This window comes from Pseudorasbora parva, chromosome 7 (assembly GCF_024679245.1).
Source record: "Pseudorasbora parva isolate DD20220531a chromosome 7, ASM2467924v1, whole genome shotgun sequence".
Lineage (NCBI taxonomy): Eukaryota > Metazoa > Chordata > Actinopteri > Cypriniformes > Gobionidae > Pseudorasbora > Pseudorasbora parva.
In genome coordinates this window covers 47,964,152-47,990,845 of record NC_090178.1, presented here as the reverse complement: position 1 = coordinate 47,990,845, position 26,694 = coordinate 47,964,152, and the positions used below count along the sequence as shown (strand labels likewise).

The 26,694-nt window shown below is 37.7% G+C and overlaps 1 protein-coding gene across 1 annotated transcript; it reads right to left on the bottom strand.

The window, feature by feature from the left end:
• Positions 1 to 2,530: 2,530 nt before the first annotated feature.
• Positions 2,531 to 26,694, bottom strand: cyb5r4 (cytochrome b5 reductase 4). Its single transcript, XM_067449377.1, has 16 exons — positions 26,247 to 26,694; positions 25,680 to 25,833; positions 23,192 to 23,292; positions 18,937 to 19,021; positions 18,698 to 18,733; positions 18,536 to 18,608; positions 18,268 to 18,325; positions 18,078 to 18,171; positions 16,180 to 16,212; positions 15,828 to 15,950; positions 14,215 to 14,355; positions 13,966 to 14,115; positions 11,615 to 11,765; positions 5,053 to 5,139; positions 4,593 to 4,754; positions 2,531 to 3,959 (listed from the first exon to the last, which is right to left on the bottom strand). Exons 1-16 carry the CDS (start codon positions 26,325 to 26,327, stop codon positions 3,905 to 3,907), a joined length of 1,584 nt encoding a protein of 527 aa, XP_067305478.1. The 5' UTR covers positions 26,328 to 26,694; the 3' UTR covers positions 2,531 to 3,904.

Below are 26,694 nucleotides of genomic sequence, written 5' to 3'. Positions count from 1 at the left end.
AGTGTTTTTTTTATCCACGACTATGCCGTCTCACATTTACCCAATACCCTGCTGCGCGGGCTCAGCCGGAACCGATAATCGGACCCAATAATGAAATTCTCATTAAAGATTTGGAATTTTACTGTTAAAGATTTCAATTTGGAGAAAGAAATTGGAATACTAAGGTGGAATTACACATGATGAAGAATTTAAACCAGGAAGGGAGGATCCAATATTTCAACAGTGGAAGGACAGGGGGATAACTGCATTGTGCTGTGTAATTGCAGGGGGTGGAATTAGAAGCTTCCAGGATTTAAAGGATACATTCGGACTAAGAAATCATGATTTATTTAGGTACTTCCAGTTAAGGGATTATTACAACAAAAAAAGGAATATTAGAACAAAAAACCATAATCATCCCCTAACTAAAATGACGATGAACGCCTATAATCATACATTACCCAAAATAATCTCATCTGTGTACGAGGTGTTGATTCAAAGCAGTCCCTCCTCTGCATTATTTATCAAATTGAAATGGGACAAATAATTAAAAACTGAAATAACAGAAACCGATTGGTATGATGTGGCTAATGCACCAAACTACTACCAGCTCACAAATATGGAGTGAATTTTGCTGGAAGTGTCTTATCCGCTTCTTTATCACACCTAAGCAAACAAGTCTCCAGGCAACAGGTGCACTGGAGACAATGTGGGCAGTTAGAAGCGGATCACACACATATCTTTTGGAGTTGTGAGAATATTCAATTATTTTGGCAGGATGTACAGGGAATTATGTCTTAAGTATTTGGATATAAAATAATGTCTTTATTTTTACTTACCCTTTTACTGTCAAAAGGGACCGGGAAAAGTGGTTGATATATAAACAACATAAAGGTATCCTTTGCTAAGTAAACAGTAATTGTAATAGGGATGATTAACCTCGCCTGTTTGGCTGTATTGTTCTGTTTTTGTTTATTTTTATTTTATTCTTTTTAATTTGGGGATCGGTACATGAAATTGCATGTATAAATACATTGATGTTTAAGAACATTCTGATACGCATTTATAAGTTTACAGTTGTGAATGCTGTATTGCATGTATTTGATATGCATCATTTATTTTTTTCCCTTTTGTTAACTGAATTGTATGTAAGAAATGTATTTCAATTAATCATAAAATGACCCTGATATGTCACTAGACATGAAGAAATCATGTTAATTTCAAATACTTATATCACTGACAACAGTAGTCCGGCCAGGATATTGACATTTAAAAGTTGTAGTTGCAGCCCTCAACTGATGTTGACATGTTGTGTTTGGCCTGAAGCTCCGCACTCCACCTATCGCCCAATCACGGAGTCTGTAGTGTTTAGGCATCTGGGTTTCCAGATCTGCTCTAGTTACCACAGTTGCAGCTACAAACGCTCCTGCTGATCCTGCTGCCAATCTGGCAACCTCGAGTCAGGGGGGAGGAGGAGAGGGGATAGTGATTGCAATACCAGTTTTGGCACTTCCTTTAATATCGTTTTATTTTTATTATACATTTTGTAAATTATAATAATAATAAAAAGAAAGTATAAAAAAAAGAAAAGAAAAAAGTCAAGACAAATATTTTAGTTATATTTTTGATTTATATTTTTTGATTATATCAGATACCATTTTAAGCTTTCATTTGCTCATTCAACACGATCTCATGTACTCCACCTATGGGGCATGTTGTCACTTCCATTCTATTGGGGTAAATCAAGAAAAAAGTATACACTGTATTAATGAATCAAAACTACATAATTGTACTAGACGTGTGAAATTAATGTGGGAAAAATAAATACTGTGAACCCCAATTGGATTGAAACAAAACCAGTCAAAAATGAGACATTGAGACAGTCAAAAAGGTTTTGTCCCGCTCTCCCCTACTCTACTAGCACTCTAATGACAGTTATTTGACATGTACATGCAACATTTCTTATAGTCAGTATAATGGGTTAAAGGGACCATCAAAATAAACTGAAACCCATATGTTTGATAGCTGGTTAATTACCTTAAAAGTATCAATGTTATAAAAATCCAACTAGTTTTATTTGATGATTTCACTGAATAAATTGCACTGCCAGACTGGTGTCAATATTCCAAAGGAGAGTTTAATTGAATCAAGTAGTCTCAAGACACAATAAACATTTCTTTTAACCATTTAATTCCCTGTATTCACCGTCTTCCTGACAGTTTAAAGGATTAATTCACTTCAAAATGAACATTTCTTGGTATTTTACTCAGCCCCATCAGATGTTCATGCCTTTCTTTCTTCAGTGAAAAATAAAATAAGTTTTTTTGAGAAAAAAGTTCCTGGATTTTCCTTGGACTTCAATGGGAACCAACGGCTGAAGGTCTAAATCAATACAGTTTCAGAGGAAGAGCTTCAAAGGTTCTGCCCGATAATAGAGGACTACGGTCTAATCCAGACAAACTATCGGCAATTTAAAAAAAAGAAAAGAAAATGTATATACTTTTTAACCTAATTTGCTCATCTTGTGCTGCTCTGCGGCTCGCTACGGAAAGGTCTAGACGTAGGCAGAAGTATGGCCCCAGTGCTTACAAATTGCTCATGCAAACCGCTTTTATCAGACCCTATTCCTCTGGGATCATCAGAGCCTCTTAAGCTCTTCCTCTGAAACTGCATTGATTTGGACCTTCAGCCGTTGGGTCCCATTGAAGTCCATTATGTGGAGAAAAAACCTGGAATGTTTCCCTCAAAAAAGTTTTTTGACTAAAGAAAGAAAGATATGAACATCTTGGATGATGTGGGGATGAGTAAAATATCAGGACATTTTCATTTTGAAGTGAATTATTCCTGTAATGCCACGTATCTAATCCTCCCCTCTCATGAGAAGCCCTGTGAACGCTTCCCGCTGGAGCCATCAGGGGTTTGTACAAAGATGACTGGAGAGTCAAATAACTATCAGTTTTATACAGCCATTCATATTTCAGTGCTTTCTTCTAAAAATAAATAAACATTTGGACTGCAGTGCATTCAAACACATTTTATCCTCAGGAACACGATACACACACTGCCTGATCAGAACGTCTGCCGGTGCAACAGAAAGTGCTTTGCTATAGTTTGCATTAGAGTAGAGGTTTTTCATGACATCAGGCCCGTGATATTTAGATTTAGTTATCAGCGCAGATAAATGCGATTTCTTCAGATTCCAGGTGAGATACGACACACTAGAGGCACAAAACATTTAAGAGTTTACAATTTTGAAGGGGAATTGCACTCCAACGCTTTAGAATATATTATCTTTACATATTCTTAGATAAAATATATACCGGTAACACTAATTAAAGCCTTCATATATAATGCATTATAAAGGTGTGTTTAATGCATTAATTATGCCTTATAGTGTACTGCCTGCTTATACTTTCTAAAGGTATAACAATGCATATAATGCATTAAAACACATTTCAGATGTAAGAAGGAATCTGTGAATATCATAATGCACTTTTGTTCACAATTATTTATGCAAAGATATACATTATGAATGCCTTTATAATGCACTATACATAAAGTTTTTAAGTAAAGTGTTACTAAAAATCCTTTTTCATTTGGTAGTCAGATTAGCATTACAGTAATTACAGTAAACAGTAATTATTATACTTTCTCATGACTGATCTTTTGCATCCGGATTTACTGACATTTCGGTTTGATCTATGGAGAAACAGCAGCAAAACTGGTCCAAAGTAAGCTTAAGTTTCATTACACATCACTTCTAATGGAAATGTTGGAAAGCAAGAGTCCTCTAGAATCTATAAGTGCACGCATTTGATTGAACAGTTGTTGCAGTTTCATTATAACTGGAAAGTGCATTGTGTATGCATAGAAATAATCTGCAAGTGTGTGTATAAGAAATCCATGTTACACTCCAGCATCTCGATCAGCCCTGAAAAATGTGAATTTCCTCTTCACTAAAGTCCAGCTGTCTGACCAATCTGAAGACAATGAGAAAAAAAACAAGCATTTCAATTACAGAACAGAAAATAAACCTTTAGAAAGCATACATCCGTATGTGTCCTTTCTCATTTTTGTTGTTTTGAGGATTTTGGCTGTGTTAATGCAAACAAAACTAAAAACAAAAAAAGCATACATTTTTTCCCCATCTGAAATCTGAGTATAGATGTAATTATATATATATATATACACACACACACACACACACACACATACATACATACATACATACGTATATTTATTTTTCCCTCAACTGAATCAGAAATATATATCAATGTGTAGGATAAATATATATCAAATCCTACCCATTGATATATTTCTGATTATAAATCTAATTACCTCTGTGTGTGTGTGTGTGTGTGTGTATATATACACAGTTTTTGATTTTTGTATGACCTTTTTTTTTTTACATACTTTTGTCCTCTAGAACCACTTTTATTAAAATTATTAAAATGAATGCACAAAAAATATATATAAAGCACTCACACAAATAGTTTCTAAAATTGTAAAAGTTTGTTTGTGTGTGTGTGTGTGTGTGTGTGTGTGTGTGTGTGTGTGTGTGTGTGTGTGTGTGTGTGTGTGTGTGGGTGTGTGTGTTCCATTAAATGACTCACTGCACTGCTAGCTCTGTGAATCCAGTTGGGCCGCACACACACACTAAACACTTGGAGTTTTCCGGTCTCTCCAGGAAGTTCTGCAGCATACAAGCATCTATCCGCCCTCTCCGGCCTTTCCATGAGTCTTCGGGCTCTGACAGAACACACTCCACCTCAAACCTATCAAACACACATGACCGTCGGGACTCAATCAACTGTGAATCTGAAATGAGCTGAATAATGACACTAATGTCTACAGCTGAAAAAGCTGTAATGTTTACAGCTGTAAAAAAAATTTATTCAAAATTGAGGAATTATGAAGCATTAAAACTGTTATTTTTACTGTGAAGCTGCTTAGAATCAATCTCTAATGTATCAAGCGCTGTACAGATGACTGCACTTCGCCCACAGAATGTCACCGTGCCCAAGCCCACGGAGTGGTCAAACGGGATATTTTGTGCAGTGTGATGAACGATACCTTTCCTCCTTCGCACAGAGTTCATCCAGCTGAGAGCACCAAAGAATGTCCCTCTCCTGACGGTTAAAGAACATCAGCTTGGCTTTTCTGAAAAGAGATACAGACACAAAAAACATTCCTGTTTGAATTCACACACACAAACTGCGTGTTGTGTTAATGCTTAAATCTAGGAAAACACTTAAAGGTTTACTTTTTTTAGTTAATGATCTGCAAGACTGGGGCTTTATTAATGCTGTTTATTGATTCGAGTAAATGTTTTGACATTTGGGTATAAAGTGTTTTAATTCTATAATATATGGTGTATAAACGTCTTAGTGCTGCCCTCTTAAGGTTGAACGGTGGCTACTGCAGTTGAATTTTCCTATTGGACGTTGTGGTGCTTCGTGACGTAGGATGGTACTTCCAACGGCTCACTATCCACGCCCCTGGCACGAGCTCACCACGCCCTGAAGCCGCCTTTCCACTGCACACGACAAACGACCGCCGTCGGACCGGAAGTCATTCATTTCCAATGGAGAGTCGTACAGGGATTGCGTGGGGTGCCGACCATATGCGAATGCGGAATTTACGGATCCGTTTTGAGCTTCGGATGCGTTCAAATATTTGAACTTGAGCGACTACACCGTATGCGACACGCCGACCGGATGTGATGTATTCCAAAGTTGTCCAATCAAATCAGTGTGTGCGCAAGTTGAGAATTATTATTCTTTTTGTTTATCCGGTTTTATATTGTTTTACAACCTTTTTAAAAATGCATAATAGATGAATATTATATTATATATTTTTCTAAATAAATCTGCCGAATGGGTCGGGGTCAGCCGGTAATTGAAACACACACACACACACACCATCATTATATTCAGTGTGTGAATAAGAGTAAACGGTATTATTTAGTGCTGATATTAGATAGGTCAGCGGCTGCTGTCTGGCTCTTGTGTAACGATCGCTGCGCCGCTCGTGTGTGTGTGTGTGTGTGTGTGTGTGTGTGTGTGTGTGTGTCTGTGAGAGTGAATCACAGTTCACCTTAGTAATTTAACTTATGTGATCTAGTTTACTAGTTTGAGGCGGCTGGTCCGGTCCTATGGCTGTTGGAAGAATGAACAGATCAGAGAATAAATAAATAAAAACACTTAAAAGACGCAGTGTGTCATCATGTTTTTGTCTACCGTATATGAGAAGGTTTCGATATGATTCTAGAGAAGTATACAAATGAGACCGCAAGATATCTCCCATGTTGCCGTGTACGATCATAATAACATTTCTGTGCGACTGCCACTAGGGGGCAAACTCCGACAGTCGTGTCCGAATGTCGTGTGCAGTGGAAAGGCGGCTTGAGAAATGTTTTCCCGTGATCACATGATGAGAACGGCTTCAGTCCAGTATGAGCGCTCATGTTACATGAAGTAGAAACATTATAAATGAAACTTTTTTGTCACTTGCTTTTAACATCCTAATGAAGAAAATACAGATAAATAATGTAGTTGTAAGTACATGTTAAGCTTTTCTTCTGATGTTTTTGCCGCCCGTCATGTCCACAGATAATTTTCATACTTCAGACGCTTTCAGACAAACCCTGACACGTAAATGGTTGCCGTGGTAACGAACAACAACAACGTAACGTGCTGGCGTATGTAGTCGAACTTTTATTTGAGAAAATCTGTTGTAATCGGCTATTAGGTTTGAACTTATTGGTCCTGTGCTTTTTTAGTGGCGTTCAATATAATGATATGGCTGTTCAATGTTCATAGATTAGTTAGTGGTCTCATTCTCTCTTGCGCTGCTGCTTCGCTAGCATGAATGAATGAATGAATGAATGAATGAAAGCATCGTCGGCCTCGGGAGCTAACGCAGTTTGAGCCAGCGGCTCGATTGATAAGGCTCTGTGTCTACAGACATTTCACCCTGCTCCACTTCAGGTGAAGGTGGTGGAGAAAAGTCCTCTACTTTAGATGACCGCTCTGTTGCAAAGCTACTGTCATCACTACAGTCACTATCCATCTTTGCGCACAGCCCCGCCCTCGTCCCCTCTGTCTCTGCTGGGCTCTGCCCACTTTTTCAGCATTTTTCAACTATTGCCAGTGGGCGGAGTTAGGCTGTGAATAGGGGTTTAGTTACCCTTTAAAGGGATAGATCACCCAAAAATAAGAGAAATTAGCCCATGATTTACTCACCCTCAAGTCATTCTGGTGGATATGACATTCTTCTTTCAGATGAATACAATCAGTTATATTAAAAATGTCCTGGCTCTTCCAAGCTTTATAATGGCAGTGAATTGTTGCCTCGTCTATGAAGTCCATAAAAGTGCCTCTATCCGTCATAATACTTTTTCACATGGCTCCGGGGGTTAATAGAGGATAACTTCTGTGTTCGTCAATACGCATGTGTCAAGGGTTACTCTTTCGCTGTAAATCGTTGCGCTTAGTTATTTTAGTCTTTAAAGTTTTAAATATGGATATGTTTCTCACACAAAGACATCGTTTTGCTTCAGAAGGCCTTTATTAACCCCCAGAGCCATGTGGAGCAGTTATATGATGGACAGATGCACTTTTATGGACAGTCACACCCATTATAAAGCTTGGATTAGCCAGGGCATCTTTAATATAACTCTGATTGTATTTGTCTGAAAGAAGAAAGTCATACACACCTAGGACGACTTGAGGGAGAGTAAATCATAGGCTAGTTTTCATTTGTGGGTAAACTAACCCTTTAAACTGTAGGATCAGTTAAAATGGTGTTACTTCAGGCATTTATGAGGGTAAGTATAAAAAAGAAGCACATTTAGGCCCCGTCCACACGGAGACGCGTTTAGCTGTATACGTATACATTTTGTACCGTATCAGCGTTTCGTCCGCACGGATCCGGCGTTGTGGAAGCATGAATCCGATATTTTTCGAAACCGGGTCCCAAAGTGGGTAAATCTAAAAACGATCATCTTTCGTTTTCGTGTGTACAGCGAATCCGTATATTTTCTGAAACGGTGATGTCATCACACTACGTCCAGCACGGTGAAGATGTAAGGGATACAACTACAGGCACTGGGCATGCGCACATCAATATCGCCTCATTTAATGACCATATCTGCACACCTGTAAGGGTATGTTTAGGGTCGGGGTAGGTGTAGGCATTAATAAAACACATCTGTTAAGTAGCAAATGTATTTATTGTTATTTTATTGTGAGATTGTGCCTCACCTCCGACCACTGCTTTACCCCTGCTAGCCACAACTCTTCTTCTCCGTTTTTAGTGTATTTCTGTGGCAGAATTACAGCGCCACACACTGGCCTGGCATGCAAACTACATCGTTTTTAGTCCGTTTTGGTAATCTCGTGTGGACGCTGATATTTCTTGAAACGAGGAAAAAAAATATCGGATTGGGAAAGCTCTGGCTTCGTGTGGACGGGGCCTTAATCACTAAAGCTGCGTTCACACTGTCACCAGTGCCGTTTGTGAATTGCATTCATGGATGTTCTTTCATGTTAGAGACAATTAATTAATAGCCAAACAATCTGGAAGCAAAAGACTAAATATAAATGGAATCAATACATATTAGGATGTCTTCATGTGTGTCATGAAACATCAAAGTTTTGGCTGAACAGAAAGAAATGTTATTATTAAAAATATCTTCATTTGTGTTTCAAAGATGAATGAAAGTCTTGTGGGCTTTGACACACGAGGGCAAGTATCGGATGACAGGATCTTCATTTTTGATTGAACTAACCCTTGAATAGGGCAGTCACTGATGATTATTTTGGTAATCGAGTAATCGGATAATATTTCTTGTGGTAATAAAATAGACAATATTAAATAGACAGATTAAATCCTTATTTAATATTGGCCAAATTACATTTAATTCAAATGTTCACTTCATCTTTATATTTGCTAGAGCCGCTGTAGTTTCTTGAACATGATATGTGGACATCAAAACATACAGACTCATAGTAAGATGTTGAACATTTATTTTGAAAAGGCAATAAACAGTTTGCATATTTAGAAACATATTGATGCATTCTGCTGGTTGTAGTAGGTTTAGAAATGATTTATGTTACAAATCTGGTGAAATGGCAGATGCAGATGCAGTTTATAAGCAGCCCAAACTGATGGAGTCTGAGACGCTTCACGCATGTAAACGATAGCAGATCATGTGGAGCAGCATTTACTGTGAACGGAGACACCGCTCTGATACACATAACCTACACACATGTAAATAATTAAAGCACAAAAATATTAAACCCGCAGGGCATATGATTATTTCACCGAATCGTAGCCTTTGTTAATTCACAATAGCACTGTGCTATATAATGATTTTTAAAAGGTTTAAATACATCGTGCAGCTTTAGGAAATTGTCTAATAATGCAGTTCATGGATTCTCGTCTGTGGTATTTTGCTCAACACGGCTAAAGTGCAATCCAGGATTTTTAACAATTGAGAAATCATGACAGCTCTACCCTTTTAAAGGGGTGGTTGACTGCACCTTTCTACAAGATGTGAAATAAGTCTCTGATGTCCCCAGAGTGTGCGTGTGAAGTTTTAGCTCAAAACACCCCACAGATAGCATGTTAAAATTGTCACTTTTTGAGAGTGAGCATTCCCTTTGAATGCAAATGAGCGTCTACTCATGGGGCGGAGCTTCAAGAACTCCAGTTATCAGCTCTGATAACCTCATGCAATGAAACTGTTCAGCCTTTTATGATCAAACCTGAGTCTGACAGTGACGGAGAGACTAAAGAAGAAGTGACAACATGTAAAATAGGGTTGGGCATCGTTTTGATTTGAACGATTCTGATTCCGATTCTTACTTTCGATTCCGGTTCTTTTCGATTCTCGATTCCGATTCTTTGAGGGGTGGAGTCAAAACATGTCACATCGATATTCAATGCTATTTTCAATACCACGGGGGAAAAACGCTGCATATACTGTCAATTAGATATTTTTTATAAAAAAAAAATTTTGTCTGTCTTTTGAAAGTCTAGGCAATCAAACATTTCTTCTGAAGAGATCACTTTATATGATAAAGCATTTAAGCTTTTTCTCATATATAAACATTGATCAATGACTATTAAAATTATCTCACAAATATTTGTTAACTCAATGTATTTTTTACAACGGGGTAATTGTGTTGCAATAGTTTACACACAGCACAAGTAAGCTTGATTTTGAATGTTAAATTGAATAAACAAAGATACAAATTACACAAAATAGCACAAATAAATACAATAGAATAAAAGATATAAATGAAATAGACTGCTTTATTTTTTCAGGTAGGTCTAACATTCAGGTAAGAAACTGAATAAAAAAACGCAAAGTGGCTAAATAAATTTAAAATAACATTGGATAATGTATTTGCAAAAAATTAAATAGTTTCATATAAAACCATTAAAGTTAGACAAGTTGATCAATCAAGAGCAGTGTGATCGTTTGTCTTTTTGTAGTTTGACTTTGAATAACAAATGACTGCTGTCCCTTTAAGAACTGCCGCACTCATTGATCCTGAACACTGCTCCTGTTACTCATTCTTCATTTCGTCCTGAATTGTTTAAGACTGTGTTTACATACTCTTCAAAATGTGCACTGAGAATTTGTTTGAGTGTATTTGACCAATAATAAGCTGTAAAAAGAAGCACATATTTGCACTTGTATGTCAGAGGGGGCTTTATTACGGTGTGTGTGTGCGCGTGCGCTTCAGATGTGAGCTTGAAATCTGCGGGGATTCGTAGAATTATGTGCAATCCCGCGCGAAATTCAGACCGATCACACACACTAACACTAACACGCTGTCATGAGGAAAAGTCCAGCAGAACGCGCGTCCGTCGTGTTCAGAGGGTTAACCGGCTGAATGAGAATATATGCGGCTGCGCGTCAACTCGCTGTCGGTCAGAGAGGAGAGGACAGCAGCTGGGATGGATTGTGTAGGCTGAGCAGGCTATCGTATCTTTTCAGATATTTCAGTATCGATATTTTTGACAACACTAGTTGCACTGTGATGACCCAGCCTTTTAAAAGTGAAATAAATCCACACTTCAGAGCCGCTTACCGGGCTTCCATGACTAAAAGAACAAGCGGGCGTGCAAGCTCCGGAAATCACGTGGCCATGGAAACCAAAACTTGCACGCTTGGAACCGAAGATCGGAACCGAAAATAAATTTTCTAAACGATTCCAATGGAATCGTTATTTTTTAAACGGTTCCAAGTTAGAACCGGTTCTCGATGCCCAACCCTAATGTAGAATGAGACAGTGGATAGTTGATGAATTTATGAGTTAACTATCTTCAAGTCATAGATTAGCATATTCTGGCATGATAATCTCACCCCCTTTGTAAAAGAAAATATCTCCCTTTGCCTTGAGGGTTGAGCATCATAACTTTGTAGATGTTGTTTATACTCAAACAGCAACACTACACACTAAATAAAGTTAAAAAAGTCCAATCATAATCAACCACCCCTTTAATGTGATGAACTACGTCTATGGATGCTCTGCTCTTGATACAAGCAAAAGTCTGCAAAAACTGTAGATTTAAACGGTGTCTTAAGTGAGCAAATGTCGCATCTTTGTGTTTTTCAGACCTGATTAATGTGAGGTCCTGTAGGGCCAGCCGTATGAGGCGAGCCATGGGTGTGAATCCTGTGCCGGCTGCTAACATGTACAGATGAGTGACGTCACGCAGGACACGGGTCGTGAAGGAGCCCTCCGGACCGCCTACTGACAGAGCAGCTCCTGGAACAGCCAAAAACATGACATTCAGAGGTGGACAGCAACTCAGTACATTTACTTGAGTACTGTACTTAAGGACACTTTTTGAGTATCTGTACTTTACTGGAGTATTATTTTTTTCTGTAATCTTATGACTTTTACTTCACTACATCTGAAAGACAAATATCGTACTTTTTACTCCACTACATCTATCAAGGTCGAAAGTCGTTTCTGTAGCAGCTCTGAAAGTCGGAGGATGATTTTTTCCTTCTTTAAAAGGTTTTTTGTTGTTGTGGTTTCAGACAGTCTGTCAGAAAATGCTCTTATAGGGTCTTATAACTTTTTTTGAACACTGATCTGTTCATAGCAAAATGGAAGACGACGGTTCTTAGGCACAGTGTGTGCACCCATAGCCATACTTTGAAAGTATGTTTCAGTTTAAAAAAAAATCAAGATTGGTTTAGTTGGCATACACTTGGTGCATTTCTTAAATATTAAATAATATAATATAATATTTTTAATAAAATATTAAAAATATATACGTCTGGGAGAAAGAGAAGAGTAAAGTTGGGAGAATATCAGATGTGTATCAGTGTATTGGATCAGTGCATTCGGCCTTAAAGTGACAGCGCTTTATAAAGAGCTTTGTAACTTTTCTACAAGTATTTAAATGAGTTTAAGTTAGTCGTATGCTAGTACGTCAGATGGAGCATCACTGACTGGCTTAAACCATGATGGCATAATGTGCTTTATACAACAATAATAAAATAATGCATTGGCATAAAAAAGAAAATATACTTTTGATACTTAAGTACTTTTGAAAACAAATACTTCTGTGCTTTTACTAGAGTAAAAATCTGTTTTTACAAAAACAGTAATATTTGACTTGTACTTTTACTCAAGTAATAGAGTTGCGTACTTTGTCGACCTCTGATGACATTACAAATGAATTCCAGCTTTCATGGCTATTTTCAAACTGGAAAACACGATTAAATGTAATAAGAAATGGACAGTGAATAAAATCTTTTCAAAAGCATGAGCAGAATAAAACAACTTCTTCAATATATTTCAAGCACCCAGTCCAATAATTATGTTTTAGAGAAATGATTTATGCAAATGAACTGGTACATATAATCATTAGAGGTTGCACAATGTAATAGATTCAACTCCCTTATTAAAGCTATGACAAATGAGTTTCTATGATATTATTGTTAATACAATTTTATGTTATATCACAAAAAAAGTCACTGGAAGTGAAACTGTCAGAATACATAAGAATAAAACAAATGTACCATTTACACTGATCAGGCATAACATTATGACCACCTCCCTAATATTGTGTTGGTCCCCCTTTTGGAGCCAAAACAGCCCTGATCCGTCGAGGCATGGACTGGGTATTCTGACATCTTTATATCAGAGGCAGCATTTAACTTATTTGGCAATATGAGCTCCAGTAGCTCGTCTGTTTGATCGGACCACACGGGCCAGCCTTCGCTCCCCACGTGCATCAATGAGCCTTGGCCGCCCATGACCCTGTGGCCGGTTCTCCACTGTTCCTTCCTTGGAGCACTTTTGATAGATACTGACCACTGCAGACCGGGAACAGCCCACAAGAGCTGCAGTTTTGGAGATGCTCTGACCCAGTCGTCTAGCCGTCACAATTTGGCCGTTGTCAAACTCGCTCAAATCCTCACCCTTGCCCATTTTTCCTGCTTCTAACACATCAACATTGAGGACAAAATGTTCACTTGCTGCCTAATATATCCCACCCGCTAACAGGATCCGGGATGAAGAGATCATCAGTGCTATTCACATCACATGTCATAATGTAACACAGATCAGTGTATTTGCGCTTTTGTTTTTTTCTACATGTGAAAAACACGGTTGAGTGCCATTAACAATTGAATTGAGCTTTCTTTCTTTTTTTTATTCAAATTTGAACTGAGTTACCAAACAGGAACTAGAATTGACATTCAAGTTAAAATGTAAAAGTTCATACAACTCCTATGCATAATTTAATTTATTTATTTTTATAATTTATAGGTCTCATATAAATGATGACGGTGGACGATTTGTTGAATGTGTTTAAATATAGTAAATTCCACTTCCAGTTATTCTGATTCATAACCTGAAAGGATGACTTTTGCCCAGCCCTGATGCAAAAGCACACAATACTCCTTCCAGGTTAAAAAACAAAACAAAAAAAGATATGTGATATACTAACCAATAGGAAGGTTGGCGAGGTGAGAGGTCAGCACTCCATCAGGATAGATCTTTATCATGAGATGTATGTCTGAGCCCATTTCAGCACTGGACTGTGCAGGAGGTATTAGCGTCTGATCCACTGGTGTGTAGGGTTTCACCACATCTGTACCTGTTCACCCAACACACAAAACCAGCCTGCTAAAAACACCATACACGCCTTCCATTCCGATTATTTTAGATCAGAAGCGCACTTGATGCGTCACGTTACCCTGGACAGACGTTTTGAGGTAGACGTGTCTCCCCACAGGAACTTGCATTCGTGACCCTGGAGGAAGTCGTAAACGCAAGACCTGCGTGTCATGTGTGACTTCTGCTTTTGAAACCAACACACATTCCCTGTAGAAGAGCCCTGTGATGAAACAAACATTAATATTAATTTATGTTTCATCGAGTTATTTCTTTGATACATTTTTTTGAGAGGGAGACCCAGCAACATATTACAACAATAAAGAAATTCCATAAAACCGGAAAGAAATGTGGGGGGGAAATGCAATATGGAGGAAACTGGGTAAATGTACTCACTTAATATTCAAATATCAGCAAAAATATCTGTTTAAATAGTCGGTTACACTTTAATTTAAAGTGTTCCTGTTACAGTGAAATAATACATTAAGTGCTGAGTAATATTAACATGCTGTTAAATATCCAAAAACCACTAGGCCAGTGTTATATATTTTGTTCAGTTGAGTTCTTACAATGACCTAAATTATTCTTATAATACCTTATAACAATAATACCTTTCCAATTATTTGTAAATTGTGAGAAAACTGCTATTTTAACTAAGGAACCTGGAAGTCGCCTGTCAATTGCGTCATATCTCCGTTCCCCTCGGTTTCTGGTTTTTCCGGTTAGCGATTTACTCTTAGCAGTGTGAACAAGTGTCACAGCAGCCGCTGAGCGAACGCACAGAGTAACACCTATCCTGATTCTTTCCCACCGGCTGTGACCTGAAGACCACACGTGCCAAGATGCTGAGCTCAAACCTTGCGTCATCAAACTACGCCTTTGTTTTGAATAGGCGAACTCTAGTGGACAGAAAACTTACATAGTGCACCTTTAACAGTTTAACAAAAAGGTTTGTAATTTTAGTGTTTAAGAGGAACAGCAGATACAAACACTTCCAAACTCAGTCTTTGTTTTAGGCACTGATGCACATAATAAACACTCATATTTTAAGTAATTAGTAATATTTAATTGAATATGAACATCTAAAATGTTAAAAAATCTTTATTTATTTGCATTTAAATCTCATTTCAATTCTGAAAGTTTGGAATATACCAAAAGCTATGTGTAACTCTTTCCCCACCAGTGTTTAAAAAATTTTTTTGCCAGCCACCGCCTGGGTTTTTGACAATTTTCACAAAAATGTAATACCCATTGAATATTTAGTTTAATGAATATCTGAGAATGCAATATAAAAAAATAAAGAGCTGACCCTCTTCTTTTACACATCTCTTCACACACACACACATACACACACACACACACACACACACACACACACACACACACACACACACACACACACACACACACACACACACAAACTTTTATTCTAGCTTCATGCATTCCTTTTTCATCAACACCTGAATATGGGTAGGTTTCGTAAAATAAGCAACATTTTGAACAAAAACCTGAGAAAATCATGTTTTTGTGAAAGACTGTTTCCAGATCAGATTCAGAGCGATGATCAAACACAGATGGAGGAGGTCGAGTCCATCAACACCCCTAATGATTCAGTCCTGTAGCTCAATACCTTTCTCTTTAAAAACTTAATTTAGATGTTTGCCTGAAAATTGCGTTGACAGGTTTGTCACTCACCACGATCTTTACTCTGAGTAAAGGTGTCATGGAGTTCTAGCGGTTGCCCCACTTGCGTCCACTTGTCTTTAACAGATTTGTGCAGACACAACTGAACTTTTCCTACCGAGTGGGCCGTCTGGACTATAAGCAGAGGAAATACAGAAACACTTATTTATAATGAGAACAGTTTTGATAATTCATATTTCAAATATTTTAAGACCATAGAGTAAATGCAATGATTTCAAAGGAGTACAGTAATATTAGCGGATCCTATGCATGTACCACCATAGTGTTTTTTTGGTGTGGATAATTTTCAATATAATTCTGAATTAAACACAAAAAAGCATGTCTAATTTAACATACTACTCACCATCAACACGGCCTTGAACTTCACCGGACAGGCCTGGAAAAGAAAATTGTCATGGAAACTTGCAGGGCTGTACAGTTTAACCTACATGTCGCACGCGCTATGATAAAAACGGTCAGGGCAATGAAAAAAATTGCTGCAGTAGCATGCATGCAATTCAGTTTTCCATGTGTGTAAAACACAGCCGCTTGTTGGTGTGTGAAGTCAGTCGCATGCGCTCAGTATCCTTTAAAAACAAGAAGGCCAGCTAGTGACAGACACATTTAATTACGGGGGTGAATCCGCTAAATTCTTCCGAGTCCCTCCTGAGATTGCCATGATTGACAGTGATTACCATTGCAAAGTACTGGACAAAACTGACAAGCCTGTCAAAATCTCAGTGTACAAAAACCAGCCTGAATACGTTTAGCAGCTTCTACTGTTAAAAAACCCCTATAAATCTATTTTTAACAAATTACAATAAAATATTCAATGCGTTATTCAAATAATGTATCACATTATTGGTATTAATAATTAAACTGTTAATTGATTTCGTATTTTCAAGTAAATCTCAGTAGTTAACCCTTCTAAGCTGGTGGGATCTGGTCTTAAAAACACTAAAGTTTGCTATAATAGTCATTTAATAATCTGTGAAATTATTTAAGGCAAATGAACTAATGAGTGGTCCTCTGCAGACATCTACTGGTTATAGTGGTCATTTCATGCTATTTTCATTTTAAAAGTGCACGTTTACCAACACAGGGTTTCTGCATGTTTAATGAAGGTAAATTTAAGACCTTTTTAAGAACATTTAAAGGACATTTAAGGAATAAATTGATGGGACATCAGTCATCAGTATGTTCTCAAATATCGATGCAGATTAAGGTGATTTCCTAGGCAGATGTTGACTTGGGACTACATCATGGGGAAGCACAGGCAAAGCACTGCTACTTGGGCACAGAGATATCAAACAACACATTGTGATCGCTCAACAGCCAGAGGACGTGAGGATGAGAGCCGTGATATCTCTGTGCCCAAGCAGCAGTGCAGTGCTTCATAATATAGTCCCAAGTCAATATCTGCCTTGGAAATCGCCTAGTCTTAATCTGCATCGCTATTTCTACTCGTTGTGAATACGCAGGCCACAAGAAGCAATCAGGTGTTTTTTTGTTTAGTTTTGTTTTTATCAATTTTACTCAGGACATGCTAGCTGGCAACATAGGATTCCATTCATTATGCTAAGCTAAGCTAGCAGTGACCCTGCCACACTAAAACAATGCATGCACTGAGACAAAAATGCATTTGCCCACATTTCTAAATGTAGGAAAGAAGTTGAATAAGCCCCATTTCTAAAAATGATGAAGTATTCCTTTAAGACTTTCCAATTTAAACAAAATATAGGCTTAAAATTGTGGAAGGTCAAATTAAGCAACAAGTGGCAGAAATCATCCACTAACAGTGGCACATTTTCCATGAATGAAAATAAGAAATGTAGATCTTCTTTAAATTGAATTTTATTTAAGTTTAAAGTTGTTGTGAGGTTGAATTGTAAATGGATGCTGTTTGGATTGTAGTCAGAGATATTGGGCTATATGAACAAAATTGGCAATGTTAAGCAATACGTGTCCTGCAGTTTGCCATTTGGGGCAAAGAAAGAAAATGTTTGTCTGAAAAGTTTTCAAGGTAAGGGTTGGATTTTGCGTGCCCTATCACCCATTATCAGTCTTTTTGCCGGTCACCTGCATCTTTAAGTGACGAATCGTGCTGCTTGTGGTTGTTTTATGAGATGTAACATATGTTTTATGCGTGTGCTACAAAGCATTCAATATAGCCTCTATGTGTAAAAAAGGTAATGCACATCCCCGACTTGATAACGGTTAGCAGATACAGAACAATATCTGTAATGCTGGTGAAAGACTCACGCCAGTAGAGGAGGTACGACATCTTCCCCAAAAGCATCTCCACCCGCAGAGCATCGCCCTGCAGATCCACCACCGCACAGCCGGAGCTGGGAATCTGGCGACGGGAAAACCATAAAGTGCTTGACTTTACTTCACATTCTCCTTCTACATCTGAGAGCAGACAACCACATAACCACTGCACCTTACCAACCTTTCGCTTGGTGTAAACGACAATACTGACAGTGGCATCTGTCTGAAACCAATCATACCTAAAGATGAAAAACATACTCTTTAATTTCAATCAAATACTAAAAATACTGACAGCACAATAACTATTTCTGAGAAGTGTCATGAACTAGACCTGAGCTCAAACACATATCCTCAACATTACTCATTAGCCCAATAAGAAGTTAAAACACACACAGACCAGCTGATACTGGATCAGTGAGTCACAGCTTGTATTAATAATCAAAACATACCGCGGGCGATGATCTTTAGCAGAGAGAGGAGCAGATAAAGGCTCCAGTCTTAAGGGTGGAGGAGCAGACAAACCTGGTGTGAAGAAACCCATACACACAATTACTCCTCATGAGTCAAACATCGCCAAACTCAGCATTTATAACTAGAAAATACTGTCATACCGTTCACATGAGTGCTCTCTGTCTTCTCTGTCTGAGCTGAAAAAACCAGAGAAACATTTAACAAAGAATTAAAACAAGCTGGTTTGGGGTTTGAATTTAAAGGACCATTTCAGGTTAAATGTCTGTTTTTTAGTACACACAATGATTTCAGCCCAGAAATGGCTGAATATTTCTAATTCCAGGTCATGAGACAATATGCATGAAAATAATTATGTTCATGCCAAAAGTGCTTTCTGAACCTTGAAGAGCAGGACTGGCCTTCACTGCCATCCGTCCCACCAGACACTCCTTCAGCATGGACTCATAATTCACCCACCGATGGACCTTTGGTGCACAAAAACACACTTAATTTCTTTAGCACACTTTAAGTATACAGTAACAAAGCACTTATTCAATTCAATTCACATTTATTTGCATAGCGCTTTTCACAATACATCTCGTTTCAAAGCAGCTTCACAGAAAATGTCAGCATCTACTTTACAATCTAAAGTGATTTGTCATCAGAAGAGACTGTGTTCAAGTTATGCATTTCAGATATGTACATATACAAAGGCTAACAATGTATTATTAATCAATATAATGATTTAAGGCTTAGACAATGGGCTCAGTGATGTAAGAATACATGTTGTTAATGATTAGGGTAAACCGAAATTTGAGCATGGCTGTGTGTTGATGCAGAACAGCTTCATCTGAAGTCCTCGCAGGAGCTGGACTCATCTCTTCACACGACTTATAAATCATTTAGAAATGTTTAACTTTCAGTGTATTCACAGTTTATAAATTGCAGACTTTACATTGCTAACCTCTATTAAACGCTGCTGTTGTTCATTTTAGAAGAAAAAAAGGTTTGACATTTTTAAAATCTTCAGTGGAACAGTACGAAAGGCTGTTACTATTGCAGTAGTCGCTATGTGACCACACACACACACAAAAACGAATAGTCATAAAAAAGTGTCACACTTGTATTGTTCACAGTCAATAATGACCCTCATAGGAATTAAACGGGAAATACAGATCATTTTTGTGTGTATAATCTACAAATCAGCCATGATGGAGCAAAAAAGTGCACAGGGATGAAGGGGTGACACTCTAAACCACCAAGAGTGCAAAATAGACACATTTCAATTCACTTTATACATAAACATTCATTACTATTGACTTTTTAAAGTTTTATAGACCTATTAAAAACTCTGGCTTGGCCTCACTAGCCGCGTTTCCATTACAGATCTGCACAAAACCTTTGCGCTATTTTCTAAATATCGATTAAAAACTAAATTACGCCATTTCCACTAACCAATGTTATGCGACTAAAACGTTTTTTCCCATTCTAAAAATGATGCCACATATTTTGACGGAAGGAGACGTAGGCGTGTTATCCAAGCATTAATGGCAAGGAAAGCCCCTTTGAGAGCAGCACATATGAGGTGTGTGTGTGTGTCTTTCTCCCTTATATCTCCTTTAATGTCTTCATGATCATTTGTGGCAGTATTCCTGTAATTCTATTGTATTTTATGAGTTTAATAAAGAAGTCACGTCTTCTGTTTCCATTGCAGCAAAGATTTCCTTTTTCAAATTGCCTGAAAAACCACCTCATGCAAGCGAAAAAAGGTGAGTTTTAGTGAAATTGATGCGTTTTCTTTGGGCACATTTTCAATTCGCAATTTCAGATTGCCTAATTTGAAGTGTAATGGAAACACAGCTACTGTTTATATGCAGATATTCATATGTAACATTTACAATAGGGCTGTGTATTGCCAAGACTCTGGCGATACAATACGTATCACCATACAGGGGTTACGATACGATATATTGCAATATATTGCGATATTGTAAGAGAGGCAATATATTGCGATATTTCTTTTTTGTGTGTTTTTGTTTTTTATAATTTAAAGGAATAAAGAACACAACCATAAGCCTAAAACACGAGACAAAGTATTTTATTTAATTAATACAGTATAATTTATATCACCAATCACTATTTTGTGCAATCTGAGTAAAGTAAAATGTAAAGTGACTGCAGGATTCTTTGTGTATATGTTTTAAAGGTTCACAGTATAGCAGTGGCTATTTAACAACAGAAAGTGCAGTCTATTTCATGACTGAATGACTGTTTGTTTTATTTTTAACACAGTAACGTTAGCCCCGATCACACAGAACGCGTTTTTGCAGCGAGAGGCGCCTTTTTTGAATGGATTTCATTTGGCAGAGAGCGTTATGTGCGCTGCTTATGCGCCCTGGGCGCCTCGCGTTTAAACCGCTTGCTGCGCCTCGCGTTTTTGAAGGAGCGCTCCGAGCGCATGAAGTTGAAAAAAAGTCCACTCTGAGCGGAAAAGCGTGCAACATCATCGTGCTTATGTTCTGTTGTCCAATCGAATGAATGAAGCGGCAGGCCTTCCGTTGTGTTGACCGTTACATTGATTTGACTGACAGTACAGGTGATTCGGGGGTTGCCTAGAAACATTAAAGCGCACTGCTCATTTGTGAATGAGAAAACGCCGACCAAAAAAGGGAGTGCAGTGCACCTCGCGTTTTCGAACCTGAAAAACGCGTTCTGTGTGATCGGACCCTAAAGCTGTTTTCTATAAAGCAGTCTATTGTATAAAGTGCTGTTTCAAGTAACGTTACTGAGCTGCAGAGCTGGTCATCATATCCACATCGCTATTATCTTTCGCTCTCCTGCCACCGCTGTCAGTTTTGGTGTGTGTTTATTTTGTTACTGAGAGGAAAACGTGCAGTCTATTCTATCGAAACACTTCTCAGCAGTGCGGGTGACGTCAGGATGTTAAGCGAGCTCTCTGTTTCAATGTGTTTCCCGAGTATTAGATTATAACTTGGCCTATTTTGCAAACAAAATGATTCTTGTCGATTTCCTTAGTGGCTTCTTTTTAGCTGAAGCCAACATGAGTCCACACTTCAGCTCTGTATACTGCAGGAGCGGAATAATGCTATCGTCTTGAGAGCTGGGTTTGGTAATGTAAACACTAGTGATGCGCGCACTTTTACCTAGGGCTGGGAATCGATTCCAAAAAGAATCGATTCCTCGATTCCAAGGCGTTGGGAATCGAGAGTCGATTCCAACGTTTGGAATCGATTCCATCGCGGGGAATCGACTCCTCTTTATTCACTTGTCTCTCGCTTACTAATAATGATTGGAAGTCTATTTAATTTTTGCAAAAGGTTCTTTTGAACAGTAAGTTTCAAATAACAAGTTAAAAATAAAGCAATTCAGTGTTTTTTTGCGTCATTGTGTGATGACGTCACTAGAACGTAATTCTAACTACTTATTTTTTATGGTATGAAACGTTCAAATCAAGCCGTATGTGAACGCATATCGCTGATTATTACTATACCTTTCATTCACTTAGTTTAATAGTGTTTATTGTCATTGTTTTCTTCTGTGATCCAGCATCGTGGAGAAGTTTGCTACATTTTGCACACATAAACTCCATAATTTTAAATTGTGAAATGGTTCTTTTGTTGTCCACAACGGTAGGTTTTGTGCGCTGCTTACAGATGCAGATGTGAGGGTCTTATTTAAATTTTCTATTTTCTTTTATTTTCATTAATCCATTGATAACAAAGAAAATGCGCCTATACTAGAGTACAGCTTAATGACCGAGTCTATGTTGCTATAGTAATGAACGCAACTTGCTCGCGCATCTGATTGACAAATAAACTGCGCACTCTATTATTGTTTTTGTTAATATTGTCGTTATTTTGCCTCGTACATTCTGTGCAAAAGCACTTATTTGAACGTAGTCATTTAACTTAACTGTGCACATGCATTTTAGACATGTCATGTAGTTTTAAACATGCAATAAATGCACATCCATGAATAATGTGCTATCCTTTTTATTTATTAGGCTAAATCGCATTTACTTCTGGGCTATATGGGCCATTTCAGGAGAATCCATCATTTAAAATTCATCAGAATTATGGAAATGTATCATCATTTTACAAATAAAGTTTCGGAGAAGGATACTTTCTACATCCTTGTATCCTGCGGTCACTCCAGAACTAGGTTCACCATCGATTTTGTTAAAAAAAGAAGAATCGAAAACAACAGTGTGGATTCCGGAAACAGGAATTGGAATCGGAATCGATTCCAAAAATTTCGGAATCGACCAGCCCTACTTTTACCTTGCGCTTCTCCGGGTCCGCGTCCGTTATACGTTCTGAGATAACACTGCCATCTAGCGGTTGGGTGTTATACAGTCTGTGGTTTAAACCGAACACAAAGCCACGAATCTTGGATGTAAATAAATAAATATATAAATATCGATACAGCGTTTTTGAGAATCGATACAGTATCACCAAACATAATATCGCGATATTCACGTGTATCGATATTTTCTTACACCCCTAATTTACAATACTCACTCTTACATATGAGCTTATTAAAATATTATCATTTGTAAATTACAGTGACAATTAATGAAGTACCCACTATTCATACACAGACAGACAATCTAGTTTTCAAATGCAGGATATTACCTCGTCAAACAGGTCCGTGCTGTCAATCCCAGCAGCCCTCATGAGCTCCGCCTCCCCACCAGGATGGAAATCCATGTAGGCACTGATGTTATAGACCATACCTACAAAAACCACACAAACACGCAGAGTCACGTGTGCATCTGGATCTGGATGAGATGTGATCTCGAAAAACGGAAAAAATAAAATAAATAAAACGGGCTTAAAATGATCAGCTTTTCAATCTGACAAAAGAAAAACTGACACAAGAAATTAAACCGTTCCAACAAGATGAAAAACGTCACACTTATATTCAAGTCATCATGCTGAACCGCATATATGTGTGAAACGCTTCTGGAAGAAGAAGAAACATAATTTATAATAAAACTACAAAATTCAATAAAATCTTTTTATTTTTTATTTCAATGTTATCAGTGGTTGGTCATCAGGGCCAGCAAGGCCTTCTTCACTCTCAGAATCACAGACTTATTTTTTTTTAAATATTTTTCAATGAATGTGTGCTCAGTTATTCCCAATATTCTTCTCACTTAATTTAATAGCTTTTCTCTTGGTTGCGCTGCTTCCAGTAGTGTTTGTTTATGTTACAGCTTTATCCAATCATATTTCAGGCATCATGTGTTGCCAGGGACAAATAAATCTGCCTTGAGTCCTTTAGAATCCCCAGTGCAGGCGCTTTAACCAATCAGATAATACATTGGATTTAATCAGCCAATCGGATTTCAAGTTGGCCTCACCGGGGCCATCTAGCAGGCGTACAATATCATCATCTTTTATGCGATTTCAGATTAAGGCCCTGTCCACTGCTCCAGTCGAGCAGACATTATCCATCCTAAAGCGAATTAAAACCTATGCCAGAAATAAACCTGGACAAACTCGACTTTCAGCATTAGCCTTCATGATAGAAAAGGCTTGTTATTGGAACTGAAACACACAGAGATGACCTGTACCACCGAGTAACTGAAGGAGGATGGATTTTGTGTACAGATAATCAGACTATAATGCATTTTATTTAAAAAATTAACATGATTTGTAGTCATGGTTTTTAACATGATTCATTTTTTTTTCTGGTAGCCTAAATTTATGATCGAAATTTTTTATTTATTATTTTTTTCATTATTATTATATTATTGTCAACATTTTCATACAAATAAAATCACGATAAAAAAATAAAATAAATAATAAATGTGAGATTTAATCATTTTTAATGAAACACACTTAGTGTTATCTTTGAACCTCACCGGAAAGAAATGTGTCATACTTTTGATTGTTCAAAACAGTTGATGATGCTTTTTTTTCAAAAACTGAAAAATGTATTCCTCCGCATTTTCTTTTCTTACAATTTGCACAAAAAACACACAGTTTTCCTTTATTTCAAATCCCTGGGAAAACCATATTGCTGAGGTTTCCATGGAAAACCTGGAGTGGATGACTGTTAGAGATGATGTGGTGGCAGTGGCGCCATGATATACTGAGTTTCTGTATAATATTGATGGTTTCTACAGCTGTGGTGTCAATGATTTTATTAAGAGGTTGGTTATTTCAAGTAGGGCACCACTGCAGGCCTAGATGTTATATATATATATATATATATATATATATATATATATATATATATTTATCTCCAAGCAATCAACAGTGGTGTTTTATTTCTCAATCTGTGTTTTGACCGAATCAGTTGAACCAATGATTCAATGAACCATAACGAGAACCATTTACTTTCCTCCTTAATGAATGAATGAATGAATGAATGAATGAATGAATGAATGAATGAATCAAATGAATGAATGACTCAATGACTTATTAAATTGCACATTACAGTCAGCTACTGGCAGTTTTCGTTTCTTATTTAGAATATAATTTCAATAAAAAATAATTTCATATATTCATTTAATAACAAAAATTTAAAAAATGAAGGTATAGTTCACCCAAAACCCAAAAGCTATTTTTTGTAAAGTCTATTTGATTTTTTACACAACAGTGCCTTTAAATGATCTTTTGGGGGGTAATTTCTCAGCCAAATTTGATGTGCGATTAATTTGCGATTAATTATATTAAAATTTGCAATCGCCTGACAGCCATATGGACTGATTTTATTTGTTTGTTCATTCATCCGATTCATTCAAACAGCTGATTCATTCATTCAGGAGTTAAATAAATGGTTATCTTTATGAATGGTCCATTAAATCATTGGTTCCCCTAATTTGTTCAAAACGAGGATTCAGGAATGAAACGCCACTGTGTGTGATTAAATTAACTTTATGATAAATTTGTGCTGGTGCCACTGCTCTCAAATGTTATTTTGGATAACTGCTGGCTAAAGTTAACGAAAGAGGGTTTGCACTGGTGTAAGCTGCTAGTAAAACAGAAATATTGTAAATAATATTACAATTTGAAATAAATGTTTTGTATTTTATTAAAGTGTAATTTATTCCTGTGATCAAAGCTCAGTCTCCAGTCCTTCAGAAATCATTGTAATGTTGTGCTGTTCTACCTCTAATGCAGGTCCAGCAGTCGCTCCTGGTGTTGTGTTTCTTCAGCTCGTCCTCGGTCACCTCGATCAGTCTTCCTCTCAGTCCAGTGAGGTCGCGTCCACTTTTGGTCAGTCGGATCCAGTCCAGCAGACTGTGGCCGGGCTTCAGTGACACCTGCATCACACGCACACAAACACACACACACACACACACACACAAACACGTCTGGTACACTATCTTTGAGGGGACTCTCCATAGACGTAATGGTTTTTATACCGTACAAACTGGACACACACACACACACACACACACACACACACACACACACACACACACACACACACACACACACAGCCCCTACCCCTAAACCTACCCCTCACAGGAAACATTCTGCATTTTTACTTTCTCAAAAAAAACTCATCCTGTATGACTTATTAGCCTTTTAAAAATGGAGACAAGCACAATCTAGGTGATCTCAGGTTTTACTATCCTTATAGCGACCCCATAATGTAATATAAACAAGGACACACACACACACACACATTTAAACACAGACGCATGTTGTTGTAGTAGTGTAAGGCTCAGACCTTGTTCCTGGACTGTCCGGCGTGCGCGACTCTCTGCTGAGACCCGGCGGAGGGGAAAGACTGCGACGGTACGTTCAACATCCCTGATGCTTTAAAACAACCCCAGTTCCTTAGAAAACCTGTCCAGACACACTGGATATCACTAATCAGAGAAATAGGTAAATAAAAAACTGGCACAAATACACGGAATGCCACTGGTCGAGGGTGTTTATTTGAGAGGAGGGAGTGTTATGGGAGTGTTATTATAAGACGCGACTTCCTCATTTTGCCTGGTGGCTTTAGTTTTTGACCTATCCATTGTGACGACATGATCCAAATCAACTGCTCTAAAAACACACAGACATTAGAGAGACAGAATAAGCTGTAGCGAGGACACCGCTGTCACAACCACAACAACACTTTCCTAGTAACGTTACTGTAAAAAAAACTGTCGCGGATATATGGCGTC

What these genes read in the sequence shown, in the direction of transcription:
- cyb5r4 (XM_067449377.1), bottom strand. Translation starts at nt 26,327, where the DNA reads ATGTTGAACGTACCGTCGCAGTCTTTCCCCTCCGCCGGGTCTCAGCAG. An exon ending in CTGCTGGACCTGCATTAGAG is followed by an intron (nt 23,293 to 25,679) that starts GTAGAACAGCAC and finishes TGGTTTTTGTAG; the next exon opens with GTATGGTCTATAACATCAGT. An exon ending in AGAGAGCACTCATGTGAACG is followed by an intron (nt 18,609 to 18,697) that starts GTATGACAGTAT and finishes TCTTCACACCAG; the next exon opens with GTTTGTCTGCTCCTCCACCC.